Source organism: Coturnix japonica, chromosome 3 (assembly GCF_054131305.1).
Source record: "Coturnix japonica strain WE chromosome 3, WE-NBRP24, whole genome shotgun sequence".
Taxonomy (NCBI): domain Eukaryota; kingdom Metazoa; phylum Chordata; class Aves; order Galliformes; family Phasianidae; genus Coturnix; species Coturnix japonica.
Window position 1 is genome coordinate 44,272,133 of NC_140665.1, and position 17,045 is coordinate 44,289,177.

Genomic DNA, 17,045 nt, shown 5'->3' on the forward strand with positions numbered 1-17,045 from the left:
TGTTCTTTTCACTGAGGTAAAAAGTTACATGCACGTTATGTGTGTTTTGTTCGTTTAGTTTATTTTCCTTATTTATCATGGGAAGTGGTAGTCTGAAGTCTGCAACAGAGTTAGCAGCAGGGCTGCTAGTCGTGGTGGGGTTTGGTAGGTATTTATTTCTGTGGGAAGTCCACTGCTCTGTTAAATTATTAAAATGAAAGTTCTCTATCCAGATTCTGTTGGCCCTTCTCATTAGAAATGTACCTAACAGTTTTAAAGTTTTATGAAGGGTTGAAAAGGATCTTAGTTGTTCTTAGTATCATTTTTTAAAGCATCTTTTCAGGTTTTTGAAGATGTCATTTTTCTCTTGGCTGCCTAGGCTGTCACACTTGAAGAGGAGCAGAGCAGTTCTAGAGCAGAAACCCCCAGCACAGTGACAGAGGTGGACATGGACTTGGATAGCTACCAAGTTGCTCTGGAAGAAGTTCTCACGTGGTTGCTGTCAGCTGAGGATGCATTTCGGGAACAGGAAGAAATATCTGGTGATGTTGAAGAAGTCAAAGAGCAGTTTGCCACCCATGAAGTAAGCAGTAAGCTTTTCTTAAGTTATTTCATGGTTTTAGGGTTTTTGTTTGTTTGTTTGTTTTGGTGTGTTTGTTTGAAACTAAATAACTTGTTATACACACACACACACACACACACACACACACACACACATGTATGTTTTGAATGGACAAATAATTGTTCATTTGGCAGTAAAGTAGATCTTCCTAAGAGAAACTTGCAGTATAGCAGGTTTTGAAACTTTTTTTGAGTTGACTTTCTGAGGCTGGCTCACTGATGTCATTGTCACGGGATTATTTGGGTTGGAAGAGAACTTAAAGACAGTCTAGTTCCAGCACCTTTGCCATTGTCAGGGACACCTTCTACTAGATAAAGTTTCCTAGAGCCTCATATAATCTGGGCTTGAACACTTCCAGCGATGGAGCATTCACAGCTTCTCTGGGCAACATGTGCCCCACTTGCAGTATCCATATTACAAGAACAGTCTAATCCAGCCTGATTCTCATTTCTCTGCCGACTTCTGAAAAGCCTGGTCTGCCCGATGTTATCTGCTGTGAAATTGATTGATAATCATTTCAGTTTAATTCAGTGGTCTCTCTGTTTTGATTAGAATAGTTTTCAGAAATGTGTTTACTTCTGATTTCTTGGTTTTTTTTGCTTTTTTTTTTGTAAATTACTTTGTTTTGATTCTGTTCAAAGTCAGAACGAATATTCTAATGTTGCTGAAAGATTGAGGTGTCATGTTAGATGTTTAAGTTTTCTACTGTGTCAGCTTACTGTATACAACTAAAATATAATTACAGGCCAATATGAACTTTTAAAACTGTGAACGAAAGAAAGAGGTCTTCTGGATTTTCACTAAGTATATGAATTTTAGTTAATAACTTCCAGAGTTCAATTTACATGCTTATGGTACCCTTCAGATTTTATTTGCTGTTGATTATAGATTTGTTGGTAAGTTCTTGGTGCATTTGTTCAAAGACTGTAGAAATGCAGACTCCTGATAAGGAGCTCATGGATCAGTGATGTGCCTGCTTGTACTGTTTTCCAGGCTTTTATGATGGAACTGACTGCACACCAAAGCAGTGTGGGCAGTGTCCTGCAGGCTGGGAACCAGCTGGTGGCACAGGGAAATCTGTCACCTGAAGAGGAGTTTGAGATTCAGGAACAAATGCTGTTGCTGAACTCCCGCTGGGAGGAGCTCAGGGTGGAGAGCATGGACAGGCAGTCCCGGTGAGTCATGCCTCACAAACTCTCCTAAAGCTGCAGGACTGGCTTCTGTTGCCAGAGGAATTGCTTTTCATCTACTTTGTGGGATACTTTTTTGTGTGTCCCAATCTGAAAAGTTAATTCTGAAGTCCATCCTCTTTGTACTTTCCGACATAAACAGAGGAAATGGATATAACTTTTCTTGGATTCTTAAGTAAGAGTATTTTAAAACTTATGTTATATAAGCGTACCATACTAAATATATGGTATCTACATGCAGTAGTTACATAAACGTGTTTTTTAATATTTTCAGTTAGTTTAAGCTCCTGAATAAAAGATACAGTAGATGTGAATGTGTTTCTAGAATTAAAGAGCAGCTAATGGAATTCTTTCCCACCGCTGCTTTATCAAGCTCAGAGGTACACATCAAGGAAGAAAGAGATTGCAGCTCTCAGCAGTGGTTCTGGTAGCAGCAAATTGCAGTTTTGAAACAGTCTGTGGTATAAATTGCAGAATTCACTATTATTTGATTTTACTTAACTAGTTTATGAATGGTGGTGTGTCTTTCCTTTAGTAAGTAGAACTTAGTCTGTATCTCTGGGAAGACTGTTACTGAAATAACTCTCCCTGTATTTCCCCTGCAGCCTGCATGACATGCTGATGGAGCTACAGAAGAAGCAGTTGCAGCAGCTGTCTGACTGGCTGACAGTTACAGAAGAACGCATTCAGAAGATGGAGTCCCAACTCTTAGCTGAAGATTTAGAGGCCCTTCAAAAACAGATAGAAGAACACAAAGTGAGCCTTTCTTCTGTAATTGATTGGAAGGTTTCCTTAGCTGAGGAGTTTTTTAAAGGATGAGGATGAGACCGGAAAGAACTGGACACTGTGTAACATGTTAGCACTGGTGAATATAGGAGAAACTGTTTTATCTTTGCTTTGTGCAAGAAATGAAGCCTTTCCAGGTGAATTCTTGCTATAAGGGATGGTATGAAATGCATTGTAGATAATAGACATTCAATGACTGTCAAGTGTTGCTAAGACATACTTGCGATTTGCTACTTAAAATAATGTGGGAGTCAAAAATATCAGGAATGACCTCTCAATTCTAGTCCCTGCTATTACAGAGATTGCATCCTAAGGAAATGTATAGATACTACTCTCTGTGTACAACATTTTTGAATTGGTATGATTCTCACTTAAGCTTCTGGATAGGAGTGTCACCTTTCTAGCCTGCAGTGGTTTTTTGAAAGATGGCCTTTTAATATTTGTCATGCTTTCAGCTTTGGTTTTTTGCAGTCAGTGCTGAGGTTTGACCTTCTGCCTGACTCGGGGCATACCTCACAGGGCGAGAACTGCTAAGTATTCTTAGCCTGTGTAATTTCTTGTCCCACGCTTGCATTCTTTGCTCTTGTCTTCAAAGATCTGTTGATCATACAGTAGCTTAAGATTTTCTGGGATGGAAAGTGATATTTACAGTACTTTAAAGGCATATGGGTATTGCAGAGTTATTTGAGAGGTAGGTTTTAACCAGAAGCTTAGCTGCCAGAAGTTGTATGAAGATTTAAATGTACAGATTATTTTAAACTGATTAGAGTGATGCATGTTTTGTAGTTGCTAGGTATTGATTTGTGTCTATTGTATTTGGTACTTAGGTTTTGAGAAATGTCAACTATTAAATGTTCATAGTGGTTTTCCCATGTGACATATGTATTCCAAATATATATATTTATATATTGTTAAGCGAGTATAAAAGGGTAGGTTCTCTTCTCTATAGCAGATGTATAGAAATTCAGTGCAACTGTCATATAATTCTTCTAGATGGCAATGGTGCATACTTTCAAAAGCATTTCTTTGTTTTCCAGTACTTTAACAAAAGGGTTTATTTTCTAGCAGTCTTGCTGAATATTTGAAGTTTGTAATCAGTGCTGTGTTTTCTAGAGCTTGCAAAGTGACCTAGAGGCAGAGCAAGTGAAGGTAAACTCTCTAACGCACATGGTTGTCATTGTTGATGAAAGCAGTGGGGAGGGCGCTACAGCTATTCTGGAGGAACAATTGCAGGTAAAGTGTTAGTGGTTTTTAGTTTAATTTTATTTTTTTAATTGCACGCCTTTAAAATATTTGCATATAATTGCTAATCAAAAGGTTTTGCTTAAAGACAATTTGTCCTACAAAGCAATTTTAAGTAATACAGTTTTAAATGTAAAATTAATGTGAAGAATTATTAAACTTGTTCACCATAAAACCTGTGAAAGTTCTTTGGCTTTCAGACTAAATTCCTGATGATTTAAGCTGCTTGCATCACCAGCGACTTAAGCATTTTTGTGATGCATCTTTTCAGCAGTTACACTAAAATGGGGAAATGCGCAGTACAATTATTCATTTCATATAGGCAATTTTCATCAGAGAGTTGTAATTTGGTGGAAAAATATACAAACTCGTGAACAGAATTGATCTAGTAAATACTGTATAAATTATTTTCCTGGTGGATTTTTTTTTTTTTTTTTTTTTGAGTTAGGCTGTATCCCTAGTGAAGCATTTAGAAAAAAGGGTCAATTAAAATGCAGTTCATGATATTTTAATTAAAATATGTTTTTTTGTATTTCGTTGTGAGGCTTGTGAATATTCATGAATATTTCCTGCTTTTGTAGAAGCTGGGAGAGCGGTGGACAGCAGTTTGCCGTTGGACTGAGGAAAGACGAGTCAAATTGCAAGAAATTCAGCTTTTATGGCAGGAGCTGCTAGAAGAGCAGGTGAGATCTGTGGGTTAACCACAGTGGTTTCTGAATTTTTGAATTTTATTTTTTATTTCATAAAGTATCTCTCAGTGGGGTTTAACAAAATCTCACAAAATAGCTGTAAAGAGCTAGAATTTTGGTTACTGTTTGGGCTCCTAGTATGTCTTGAACAGTACAGCGCAAATATTTACTCAACTTTTAGCAAGAAAATGTATGCCTCCTTATAAAACAGTTTTGAAGGTAGCTATTTAATGTTCTTGTGGGACTTAGTACTCCTGAAAATTCTGTTACTTTATATTCATCTATTTCAATGAATTCTACAAAATAAGAAAAATTAGAGTCACTACGCGCTGAATCTTTGTCAGAACTTTAATTATAGTATGGTTAGAAGGGGCCTTAAAGATAATCTAGTTCCAAACTTCCTGCCATGGGCAAGGACAGCTTCCACTAGATCAGGTTTCTCGAAGCTTTCTCTCTCCCCCAGGGATGGAGCATGCACAGTTTCTCTGGGCAGCATGTTCCAGTGCATCAGCAGTCTCATACTAAAAATTTTCTTCCTCATATCTAGTCTAATCCTACTCTCTTTTGATTTAAAATCGTTACCTATTTCACTGTCACTGCATGTTCTTGTTGAAATTTACTTTCTAGCTTTCTTATAGGCCCTTTGTAGGTACTGGAAGACCTCAGTGAGGTCTCCTTGCAGCTTTCTCTTCTCTAGGCTGAACAAACCAAACTTTCTAAGCCCCTCTTTGTAGGACAGGTGCTCTGACTGTCCTTGTGGTCCTCCTCTGGACTTGCTCCATGAAGTTCTTGTCTAGGTGTACTGCATCCAGTACACCAGGCTGAGCCTCATGGGAGCATAGTAGAAGGGGTACAGCCACTTCCCTCAGCCTATTGGCTGTGCTAGTTTGGATGCAGCCCAGGATATGGTTGACATCCTTGGATACGAGTGCACTGGAAGCTCATGTTGAGCTTAGCTGGTGAGGCCACATCTGGATTACTGTGTCTGGTTTTGGGATCCTCAGTTCAAGAAGAACGGGAAACTTCTGGAGTGAGTCTCGCAAAGGGCCACAAAGATTGCCAGGAGAAACCTGGACTATCTTCTCTTATGAGGAAGGGCTGAAAAACATGGGACTATTCAGCCTGGAGAAGAAAAGACAGAGGGGATATTACCAATGCTTGTAAATACCTAATGGGTGCAAGTCAAGTGGATGTAACCAGGCTCTTTTTGGAGCTGCCTGGCAACAGGGCAAGGGGCAATGGGCACAACCTGCTACGCAGGTTAGTGTAGTGAATCATGCAGCTTGTCAGTTTGCTGAGTCTAGGCAAACAGTTAAATTGTGAAGAAGATGGCATTGTGAGTTTTCTCTTGCTTTGATACTGTGCATTGTTGGTGGACCTTGAATACCACTAAAACATGAATTAGCTGTTATCATTCTAAAAACAGCCAAAATGATAACTACTGCATGTTTTCTGCTTAGTCAGGTTTGCCGCCTATTGCTAGAGTTGTTTTGTGAATGAACTTAAAAATATTTGATGACTTTTCCTTTGAGGTTTTTACTTACGTTGTTATGTTTTCTTAAATAATGGCATTTATCACTGTAATCCATTGTTTAAACTCTGCAGTAACCAGTGTGTTTAGACATTTGGAAGAAATCAAACTGTGCTGATGATACAGTTGTTGTTGCTCTCAGTTAAAGCCTGGTTTCTTTGACAGATATTTTGTCAGCATTTTTGAGGTAGTTTATATGTTTCTTACTTTAAAATACTGTCTCAGCATACATGTATTTATATATAGAAAATTGTGTGCTAACATTTTCTGATGACTCTTGAGCAAGGTAAGACACTGAACTGAGAAATAAGGAATTCCCAAAAAGCTTTCCTCTTTATGTCAAGGTACTGACTGCAACTGCTGTTTTGATGACCCTATGTGAACATTTTTTCGACCTTTTTCCACCCTTATTTACTATACATGGAAAAATGATCATTGATCGACTGTTATAAAACTATTCAGAGTGTCAGCTTCTGTTGGACTTGTTTGGCTCTCAGTTTTTTTGTTTTTTTTTTTCTCCCCTTCAGTTTTAAAATTGCATGTAATTATATTGCTTTGAAAAAATAAAAAGCCTCCCATTCTTGTTTAATATAGAAAGTCAGATATCAAGTAATCAGGAAGTAGAAGTTCATTTTAGCTGGTTCAGGTCAGCCTGTGTTTGCATCAATTTTTCAAGTTGATACAATGCACTTATTACTCTCAGGTTTGGGTTACAGATTTCTATTAAGTAACGTACCAAAAAATTCAATTTGAAACCGCATAAAACATCTCGATAACAGAGAAGTACCTAAAACATATCTCCATTTCAGTCAGCCATGCAGAGGGATGAACAGCGTTGATGCTTAAGCCTTTTTGTGGCTGCCTATAAATTTTTTTGAAAACCACATTGCCAACTCAACAAATTCTTACCACTCAGGAAACAAATTCCTCCATCAGTGCCAGATATTTCTCAGCACTGTGATAATTATATTTCAGTTTCCTAAGGAGGAGTTATCTTTGACTGCTGATTTAGCAGAAGTTAATTGTATACGTTGAAGGATTTTTAAGCTCCTCTGTTATGCATAAAGTCAGTTGGCTAGGTTGGCAACTCAGTTTTTCCACAGAAAGAGTATGTGGTATTCTCCCAGGCTTTACGGTGTTTCCACCAGTATAACACTTATGTCTGTACATTTTGCACATTGTTATACAGTGGCAGTAAAAAAACTGCCTTCACCCTTTGGCCCAGAAGTTGCTGCAGTCAGTTCTAGGCCAAAGCTAGACTGAGAAGTGACTGTCTGTTGTGAAGTGTGTTGTTCAGTGAAAAGAACTGTCGGCCTTGTTCCATCATTCTATTTTATTTTTCTTCAACGTAGAGGGGTAGCAGTGTGCAACTAAGCTTCATTGAGGAAAAAGCTACATATTGAAGTCCATGGTGATAGCTGTGTAGTAGGGACAAAGTAATACAAAATCTGTAAGATCCTTCCTCCCATTTGATGCTGAGTTATTGCTGGAGTTTCCATAGGTGTACTGCGTGACTTGAGTGATACTCAGGAGAAATTTCCTAGAAAAAAAGTTAAAAACTTGCTTTCTTGCTTTGCCATGAGGTAATCCCCAGAGCAGACTGCCCCACCTTTCAGGAGTTAATGAGGCAGTGTTTAAACCTATTTTGCAACTGGAAGTAGGTATAATAAACACGGTTGTAACTAATAAACAGTAGTCTATGACTGTCTGGGCTAAAAAAGGTCTGAATTAACAATGTAGCTTCTGTGAGAAAAATGTTTGTAATGGCTGGTTTTGAATCTCAGAGGAAGAAGGGTGGAGAATGAAAGCAAGCATACGTGCAGTTTGGCTACATTTAATTTATAAATCCTGCTCTGTAGTGGATGTTTTGGCTATATGAATAACTTGGAAAATGTGCGTTCTCTGATCGTATTGATTTTATTTTTCCCCCACCAAAAAGCATGACTTAATTTTCCAATCTGATATTTTTTGTCCCCCTTTAATGTAGTGTTTTTTTAAAATGTGTGAACTGAAATTGTAGGAATTTTCGAACTGTGTTTGAGATGTAAAGACCTTAAAGAAGAAATTGTCAATCACTGTTTGATAAACTTGGCATGTTCTTTTGTTATTTTCCTTATAATCCGCAGTGCCTATTGAAAGCTTGGTTAACTGAGAAAGAAGATGCCTTAAGTAAGGTCCAGACAAGCAACTTCAGAGACCAAATAGATCTGAGTGTGAATGTTCGAAAGCTAGCAGTGAGTATTTGTATTCTGATCTATCCTTTCACATCTGAGTTTCAGTGAATGGCAAGTTATGAGTTCAACTCCAGTAGGAGCTGTGAATGTATTGTAGCCTGGAAACCAGATTTACAATCTCTCCTTGTCAGATTATTTCACTTGAATTTTAAAAATCTGCATACAACTTTCTCCATGGTCGTTCTAGGTTGGAGTGATCTACTTTGGAACAGCTAACCTGTTTTTGGAATGTTGTACAAACTTGTAGTCCTCTAGGCAGCTGTGTTTTCCAAGTTGGGATGTGTGAGTGTTTGTTTTTTTAATGCACTGATACAGGTTATACTTTAAATAATCATTTGTAACTGTAACTCGAGAGCTGTAGCAGATTGATAGCTTTTTCAGGGATGTACTTTTCTTAAGCATGTCCTTAATGTTTTGTTACGCAAGAAGCCTATGCTACATCTGGCTTAGGTAGCACATTTGTTCGTGGAATTAAAGTCCAAGAAGTAGCAGAATACCTAGTTGTTGTGTTTTAATATTTTCTTTTAACCTCAGATTTTGAAAGAGGACATGGGTATGAAACGACAGACTCTAGACCAGCTGAATGAGCTTGGTCAGGATGTGGCCCAAATACTTGGGAATAGCAGAGCATCCAATCAAATTGACCATGATCAAGAGGAACTAACTCAGAGGTGGGACAGTTTGGTTCAGAAGCTCGAGGATTACTCTAACCAGGTACTTATGCTGTTTTTTTAATCTGGTTAGGTATGTAAACAAATTATTGATACTGTGAGCAAAAAGGGTCAAGGCGAGTTCTTGGCATCTAGTTAGAGGTCAGTAAATTCTCTTTCATGTTGTTTTTATCTGTGGGAAAGATGTCTGGATTTTTATTTTTTTGCTTTCAAAACAAGTTGTTAACCTGACTAGTACTGTTACTCCTTTCTCAGGAAGATTAAGCTTTATTTTTTTTCTGGTGAGTAAAGCAGGCTTGCTGTGTATTTTCAATCAATACAAATGCTTTAAAACATTTGTAAGGGGTCTAGGACTGGACTAAATCTCATACTAAAAGAAAACAAAGACAAAACCAAAAACTCAGAACAAATAAATAAATGGGAGTTGTAGAGGTGTTTATGCTCTGTCAGTACGATTTCTTATGTGTTGAAATCAGAGCAGTTTGTTTGATATGTAAGGATGACAGCCAAGCTGGATTGTTAAGTGTTTATTTTAGTATTTTGAGTGCTTGCTAATATTTAATTTAGACTCAACTCCCATTGACTTCTGTGAGAACTTTGTTTGACACTTTTATGTCTCATGTGGCTATTTTTGCTGATACTGAAAAGTTATTATGGTGATGGCTGCAGTGTTTCTTCACAATCCGTTTAGTACGTAGTGAATGGGTTGTGTGATCTATGAGTAGGTTCCATTTCAGCCTTACTTTGTTCTTGCTTTTGAGTCAGTGAATTGAAGAGTGCTAAATCCTGTGCTTGTCCATTCACTCCCCCCAAACATCAAACACATGCTTAGCTAGAACATACAGAATGATTCCCATGAGTCTTATTCTTTAACATATGGAAGAATGTGGGAGGATTCTACTGACTTCAGTGAGTTTTTACATTAGATTTTAGGTCACCTACTCTGTGTGCCTGCTCTAAGTTGCATGTTTTATTTTGTGGTGGATGTGTACCAGATACAGAACTGTATGTTAATAAACACAAAGGACCTTGGTTCTTTCTGTAAATGAACCAAGCAGTTGTGGAAGAAAATATACAGGTAATTGATTGTGTTGATTTAAATTCACTTGTGCTAGCATGAAATTCTCATTGAAGTGAGAATTTTGGTGCATGCTTCCCATCTGTAAAATAAGAACAGTGGTGTTTTCCTTGGGAGTGCTTTGGCATCTGTGGTACCAATAATTCATGAGTACTTTTTAAAGGCTAGATGCAGTCACTTGTAGGAAGGAGTGAATGAAAGTGCTTTTTACTAAAAGGAACCAAACAAGCAAATTGAAGTACGTGTTAGAAAATGGTATTTAACCCTTTTTGCTAAATCATTTTGTGTAGGTAACACAAGCTGTAGGAAGTGTAGGGATGCCGCAGATTTCTCAGAAGACTTCTGTGGAAACGATGTCATTGAAAGAAAAGGTGATGGTAAAAGAATCCAGGCAGGAATCACCTCCACCACCACCTCCAAAGAAAAGGCAAATCCCAGGGGACAGTGAAGCAAAGAAAAAGTAAGTATATGTCACTGTCGTTTTCCCTCGCCCATTAGATAATACATAAGCTCGTTTCCCTTGGTCTTGGGTTCTGAATCTTCTTTTATGCAAGTGAGGAATGTTTAAGCAGCAGTTGTGAAGTTGGGTATGAGGAGTGGGGAGTTTTCAAAGAAACAGGAAGGCTGCAGCTTCCATTAATTTTAAAAGAAAGCAGAGATGGTGTTTTTTTTTTTCTTTTTCTTTTTTTCTACCTTCAAAAAAAGCGAGTCATCATTTCTTTGTACCTCAGCTCCTTTATTGAAAGATAGAATTGATTTTATTTACTTTGTTTTGGAAAAAACATCTTCACATCATGGGATTAAAAGTGTAGTGAAAGGACCAAGTGTTTTGATTTACTGTGTATTTCTGGTCTCCATAAAATATACAAGAGAATCTATTAAAAAAACAAAACAACAAAACAATGAACACTGTAGAAACCTGTTAAATCTACCTGGTATTTAGCAACAGACAAGTTATTACAGTCTCTTTTCACATGTCTCCTTTCACAAGTGTGTCTGAAGAGACTGATTTTTTTGCACATATTTTTTAATAATGTGTTTCAGCACTTTCAATGAATAGTATATCTAAAACTAAAGGAATTCTTTTAAAGATAAATGAAGGTAAATGTTGCATACTCATCATTTAGCTATTTGAACTTGCCTTAGAAAATGAATTTTTTTGTCGTTCTACTCCTTTAAACTTTTGGCACATTTTCTAGGGAGGTGACAAGTGTGCTGCATCATAGCAAGCAGTTCAAACTTTATTAAAGATCGTGTCAGACTTTCCTCTGATGCTTTTTCATGAACATGGTTGCATTCATTGAAACCAACAAATATTCAGTAACTGGAATTTTGCAGTTTTTTCCACAAAAATTTTGAGTGGCTGACAATAAGTTCTGCATCTGTTCCGAGGCTGTTATTCCACATGAGGATTTACACATCATGTTAAGTCATACCATTGTAGTAAGATATAGTGGTCTCTAGAGTCTTTGATCTGTCCTTCTTTCAAGTTTAGTACAATATTGGTTGATTTGGGAGGGTATTTTTGTGGTTTATAGTGGTGTTTTTTACTCATTACCACATAATCATTACATCGAACACCTAAGCTGCTAGCTTTTTCTTCAGACTAGATAGCACTGTGAACCCTTCAAATGTACTGATGTACTTAGGATTTTAAGACAGTCAACAGAATAGGAAAAAAAAAAAAAGAAAAAGGGGACCATACCAATATTATGTAACCTTTTAAACCAGGTTCGATGCTGAAAGTGCTGAGCTGTTGAACTGGATTTCAAAATCAAAAGCTGCCATTCAGGCCACAGACATCAAAGAGTACAAGAAGATGAGAGAGACTTCAAGTGTGAAAGAAAAGTTAAAGGTAAAATGAAGAGAGGGACAGTTTTTTCCAGTGAATGATATATTTTGTTTCTTTAAGCTGGCTGTCAGCTTGAGGTGTGGGCAGATCCACATGTTTCGTAGGGATTAAGTCCTCTTGTTAAATACTTCCAAGCTAACCAGACATGAAAATCTGACTAACTCGACATAGCTTTTTGTTGGCGTTGTGTCACACAATCCAAAGAGAAATTTAAATGCATGTGTAACTAATGCCTGCTTCAGAATTGAGATAAAACATATCTTGAAGATTAGTATCTTTTCCATAAAGCGGTTTATTTTGGCTTCATGGCTGATGGTGGACTTGACACCCACTCAGGGCCTAAAGTGTTCTGTTATGTTCCTAGGGTGAAATTAAACCCTAGGAACATAACAGAAATTAAAATTTCTAAAATTAATTTTAGAGAAAGCAGTGATTGTTACAACTCATGTAAATTATTACTGGTTTGCAAAATAAGATATGTAGTTCTACAATAACTTGTGGGAACAATGAACCGTTCCTCTGTCCTTTCTATTTCAGGAGTGTGTTCTTGCCTTTTTTTGGTCCCAGAGCATGCTTTGTTAATGAAGGCTTACTGGAGCTTTAGCAGGATCCAGACCTAGTTTTGAAATCAAAGACAATGCTTAAGGTTATCTATAAGGAGACTACTTCTCAGTGTGCTAGTGGAAAATGGTGCCAGTAGGAATGTTTGGAATGATAGTACTGTTGGAAATAAAATAAAAAACAAAACAGTCCTCCCCAATACTTTATATAGCTTTATAGAAGCTTGTAGCCATTTATATAATAGGCTCCAAGATAAACACCAGGTTCACTGCTTTAAAATTTACTATTGGAAGTCTAAGCCAGAGAAATAATCTTGGACATTTATTTCAAAATGATTTTTTATGTCTGAGAGATGAACTTGTTCCTCTAAAAAAAAATCCTTGTAGTTTTATAGCATTTTTCTTGTTGTATCGTGAAGGAGAGTGAAGTTCTAGTGTTTATTGAAATGGGAGTACTAGTATGCTGTAGTTTTTGCTGGAATTCTAGGTAACAGGTCGCTGTTAGTTTCTGCCAGAAGTCTCAGTAGACTCAGTACACTAGTAGTGTAGAGCTGAGGGAATATTTAAGTCTTTAACACAGGTTCACATCAAATAGTATTCTTATCAGAAGTGTAATGTTATAGCTGGTGTCTCCAACAGCTTTAGCAGCTGTGGTGGCATTGTACTCATCTTTTTAATACTTGGGGTCCATCTTTTGTGTTTGCTTTACAAGCAAACAGAACCAGCATCCCTGTTAGAAAGAGCTGGAATGCATATTGGGCAGTAGAGGGAAAATAACATACTTCTAGATAAAAACACACAAACAACAAAACACTCTGAAACTGTTCTCTTTTGGGGTTCAATTTGTAGGTGATAGAAAAAGAGAAGGTTGAAAAAAGCCAAAAGCTGGATGATCTGAAACGAACTGGACGTATTCTTTTGGATCAAATGGGAAAAGGTAAAAGACCTGAAGGTTTTTCAGTTTCATGATTTAATTGGGTGATTTGCTGGGAAATAATACTGAAGCATATATTGTCTGCAGTTATGCATTGCAACATATTCCTTTCCTCTCCCTCGACTTATTTCCTTCAGAGACTTTGGTCATTGTAACAAGTCACACCAATTGCTAGTAAAGCTTATAGACAAACATTATTTTTATTATTTCAAAGCTTGCATACTCATTGGCAAACTTTTAAGAAATTACTTCTGTGTCAATAAAACAACCCTTAATAATATGTTGGCATTTGCATGTATTTAGGAAGAAGAGTTACTTTTATGTTAAATCATGTGCAAAACTTAAGTATAAGATTTTATAACGCAACTATCTTGAAGTGGAAATCATGAAACCATATTTAAGTTGGATGAGTGCGTGTATGTGTGTTTCTATTCATAGTTTTCTCTATTTTTGAAAAAAACTGTCAGGATGTTTTGGTAATACAGTCAGAATTTATAGTTGAAAGTCAAGAGAGAAGCCTACATGCTTGAGAAAATGATTGACTGTCAATTAAAAATTGTGGAAAGCTGAATCTGTATGGCTTGCCAAAATCTTGTTTCATAATATGACTGAACTTCATCAGTGCAGTGTGCCTTCCTCCACAAAAGAGCTATTCAGATCATCAAGATACAGTCTTATAGATCTGCTGTGCATTTGACTGTTGGTGAGCTTTCTGTAACTGGTAGTATTCAGACTGGTGAAAGGATGCTATTGCTGTTTTGCGTACCAATTCCCACTGTAGCTCCCAACTGCTGCACGTTTTCCCATCCAGTTCGTTTGCTAGGATGCCTCAATCTGCAAAGCATCTTGGGTCCTCCTTCCTTGCCTGATACAGGTGTAGTTGTTTAAAATACTTGCCATTTCCTAAACACTGATGGTCTTGAAGCCGCAGATTTGGTTTGGAGTTTGGATTATTACAAACTTGTGGCTCTTTCTAGTTTTCAAACCTTGGCAAAGATATTCCTTTGCTCACTCTTCTCTTTTTCTAAGCCCCTCAACTGCGATACGTTGTGGCTAAATAACCAGTATTTGATGATAATACTAAAAAGCATGTAGTTGAAAAATTGGCTTGTATGAGTGGAAAAGAAGATGCAAAAACTGCTTCCTAATTTTTGCTGCCTTAAAGTTAGGAATCTACAGAAAATAAGGCTAATGTAACTAATCTGCGTCCCCAGCTTTGTTAGGTATGCTAGTGTGTTTTGTCCAACTTGGAATTACAGCCCTTCTTTCCAAAACCAGGCTGAGCTGTACTTGTGTACAGGCACATGTGTATGCATCCATTTCTGGCTGTACAGGCCTTGTCATAGTAGCAGTGACCGATCATTGAATACTCTTGTTACAGGACTGGTTGCAGCTGCTGTGCTTTCGTTTTGTAGATATGCCAGGCATATGGACAGTGGGAGGATCTATTGAGCAGAGCCTTTGAATGCCCTTGTAGAAGCTGGCTGGCTTCCCCAGAATGAAATGCTGGGCTGTATTTATGCTGAAACAGTACAGAAATTGACTCCTGTATATGTATCTCCTTGTACTCCTGTCCAAATGACAGAGTGGATAAGTTCAAATGAACCAAATATGCTTAGCATAAAGAAGTGTATCTTGATACAAAATCAACTTCAAAAGCGTGCAATGGCAAGGACGTATTGTTGAACACATATTGGACTGAAATTTCTTCAAGAAAATTGCCAGATGCTTCTGGCACTTGAAGAAATAATAGAATGTGGAATGCATGTGGATAGGAAGTCTTTTTGCTTATGGTGCTGTGTCCTCAAGTAAAACATCGATTTACCGGAAAGATGGTGTAGCACGTTGCTTCATGTAGTGACAGAGTGGGAAATAACTTTATCAGATTGCTTTTGTAGCTATTCATATTACCTAGTTATTAATTTTTACCTTTGTGGAGGAAAAATAAAGTTATTTAAATTGATAAATCAACATAAATCAAATTAGAATGGTGAAGAGAGTTGTGACAGATTCAGTCAGTACATTACTAAAAACTGAAAACCTGAAAAGAAGGAAAGTGGAGTATTTTACTTACATGGAATCTGGCTTCTATTATGGAAATCAGAAGTTAAAACACTGTTAGTAATGCATTTTAAGGATTGTTGACTTGCAAGTGGAGCCTTTAGCACGTTAATCCAGAAGTGTGCCTACGTGTATCTGAAGAGATTAATTGTTAAAACCTTGTTAATCAAAATTAGTTGCAGTTAATCAACGGCAATTTATGTCATCTGTTTAGAGGGGCTTCCTCCAACGGATTTAAAAAACCTGATGGAAAAAATATTGTCAGGATGGAAAGAAGTGGTTCAGCATCTAGAAGAATTGGCCAGAAAGATAAAGTACCAGGAAGATATAAATGCATACTTTAAAGAAATGAATGAGCTTGAGAAGATTATAGTTGAAAAGGAGAGCTGGCTTAAAAATGATTCTTCAGCATCCCAGCCCTCAGCAGTCCTGAAAGATTTGTGTCAGGTAAGCATGGCAAAACTTGTTGCTTTTGGTTGGAAGCTGTCAGGAATACAGAAAACCCCAGAGGAATTTAGCGTTCTCCGTAATGTAACTCACATTTTCTGAGAGTATGCAGGGTTCTGGATGTGACTGATTTCTTTACCTGAGTTATTGTTGCCCTTACATATACTATATTACATATAGTAATGTAGATAAGTTTTTACATTAGCTTACATCTTTGTGTTAGCAGGATGCGATTTGATTCTGTTTTTAATCTCTTACAGAGGGAGTTAGCTTATCTTGTAAGCTTGAGTCCACGATTGGAACACCTGAAAGCTACTTGCAAGGTGCTCACATCTCAGCCTTCGCCTCCAAACTTCATTCAAGAGAGCTTGAATGGTTTTCTAGATCACTTCAAATTGACTTGCCAGAAACTAGACGAACGTCACCAGCAGCTGAAGGAAGGTAAATATTCTTTCATAAAGTCCTCTCGATTCTCACGATCTGATTTCTTTTTTCTTCTTTTTTTCTTCCTTTTCTCTTGAGTAAAACCTTTTGGATGACACAGTAAATAGTGTGCTCTCAGAGCCTTTGCACTGCAGAGATGCTGCTTAATTTGAAATAAACTTTGGAATGAATTAAAGCAGTTACTGTGAAAATATTGTCCAGTGGTTATAATTGTTCATGCAAGGGAGTAACTTCCTTGATTTTATTTTATTTTAAATCTTTTCTCTTTCAACCACATTGTGTGACTGTCTTGAAGAAGTGTTTGGATAATAGTTTCCATCAATTATGAGATATTGTCAAAGGCTTAGTATAAGGTTTTTCAAATGCAACTTGGAATAAAGTTGTAAAGAGAGAATATGAAAAAATAGTAGTGCGAGGAAATTAGAGAGAAGGATTAGAGCATAGAAACAAGTTGTGCAGAGAGGTAGTGGATGCCTTGTGCATGGAGGCATTCAAGGTCAGGCTGGATGGGGCTCTGAGCAACTGGATTGAGCTGTAGGTGTCCCTGTTCATTGCAGGGGAGTTGGACCAAATGGCCTGTAAGGGTCCCTTCCAACTTTAAATGGTTCTATGATTACTGAAAACAATTGTTTGAAATGCTTTCAAAAAGCTATTTGATAGAAAGTGTAGTACGGGTAACATAAGATTGAAGATCACAAAACCAAAAGCATAAACAAAACCTTTCA

At 37.3% G+C, this 17,045-nt stretch overlaps 1 protein-coding gene across 10 annotated transcripts in view; it reads left to right on the forward strand.

The window, feature by feature from the left end:
• Nucleotides 1-17,045, forward strand: part of UTRN (utrophin) — a 326,938-nt gene that overhangs the window by 72,695 nt on the left and 237,198 nt on the right. For all 10 annotated transcript variants that reach the window (XR_014943989.1, XM_085541440.1, XM_015858078.3 and 7 more), the window contains 12 exons: nucleotides 359-562; nucleotides 1,595-1,776; nucleotides 2,397-2,547; nucleotides 3,691-3,810; nucleotides 4,401-4,502; nucleotides 8,166-8,273; nucleotides 8,808-8,987; nucleotides 10,313-10,482; nucleotides 11,754-11,877; nucleotides 13,284-13,371; nucleotides 15,644-15,876; nucleotides 16,137-16,317. Coding sequence is in view for 9 of the 10 variants with exons in the window: in XM_085541440.1 (XP_085397566.1) it covers nucleotides 359-562; nucleotides 1,595-1,776; nucleotides 2,397-2,547; nucleotides 3,691-3,810; nucleotides 4,401-4,502; nucleotides 8,166-8,273; nucleotides 8,808-8,987; nucleotides 10,313-10,482; nucleotides 11,754-11,877; nucleotides 13,284-13,371; nucleotides 15,644-15,876; nucleotides 16,137-16,317 (1,843 nt within the window). In the remaining variant the exon portion in view is untranslated. The remainder of the gene's footprint in view (nucleotides 1-358; nucleotides 563-1,594; nucleotides 1,777-2,396; nucleotides 2,548-3,690; nucleotides 3,811-4,400; nucleotides 4,503-8,165; nucleotides 8,274-8,807; nucleotides 8,988-10,312; nucleotides 10,483-11,753; nucleotides 11,878-13,283; nucleotides 13,372-15,643; nucleotides 15,877-16,136; nucleotides 16,318-17,045) is intronic.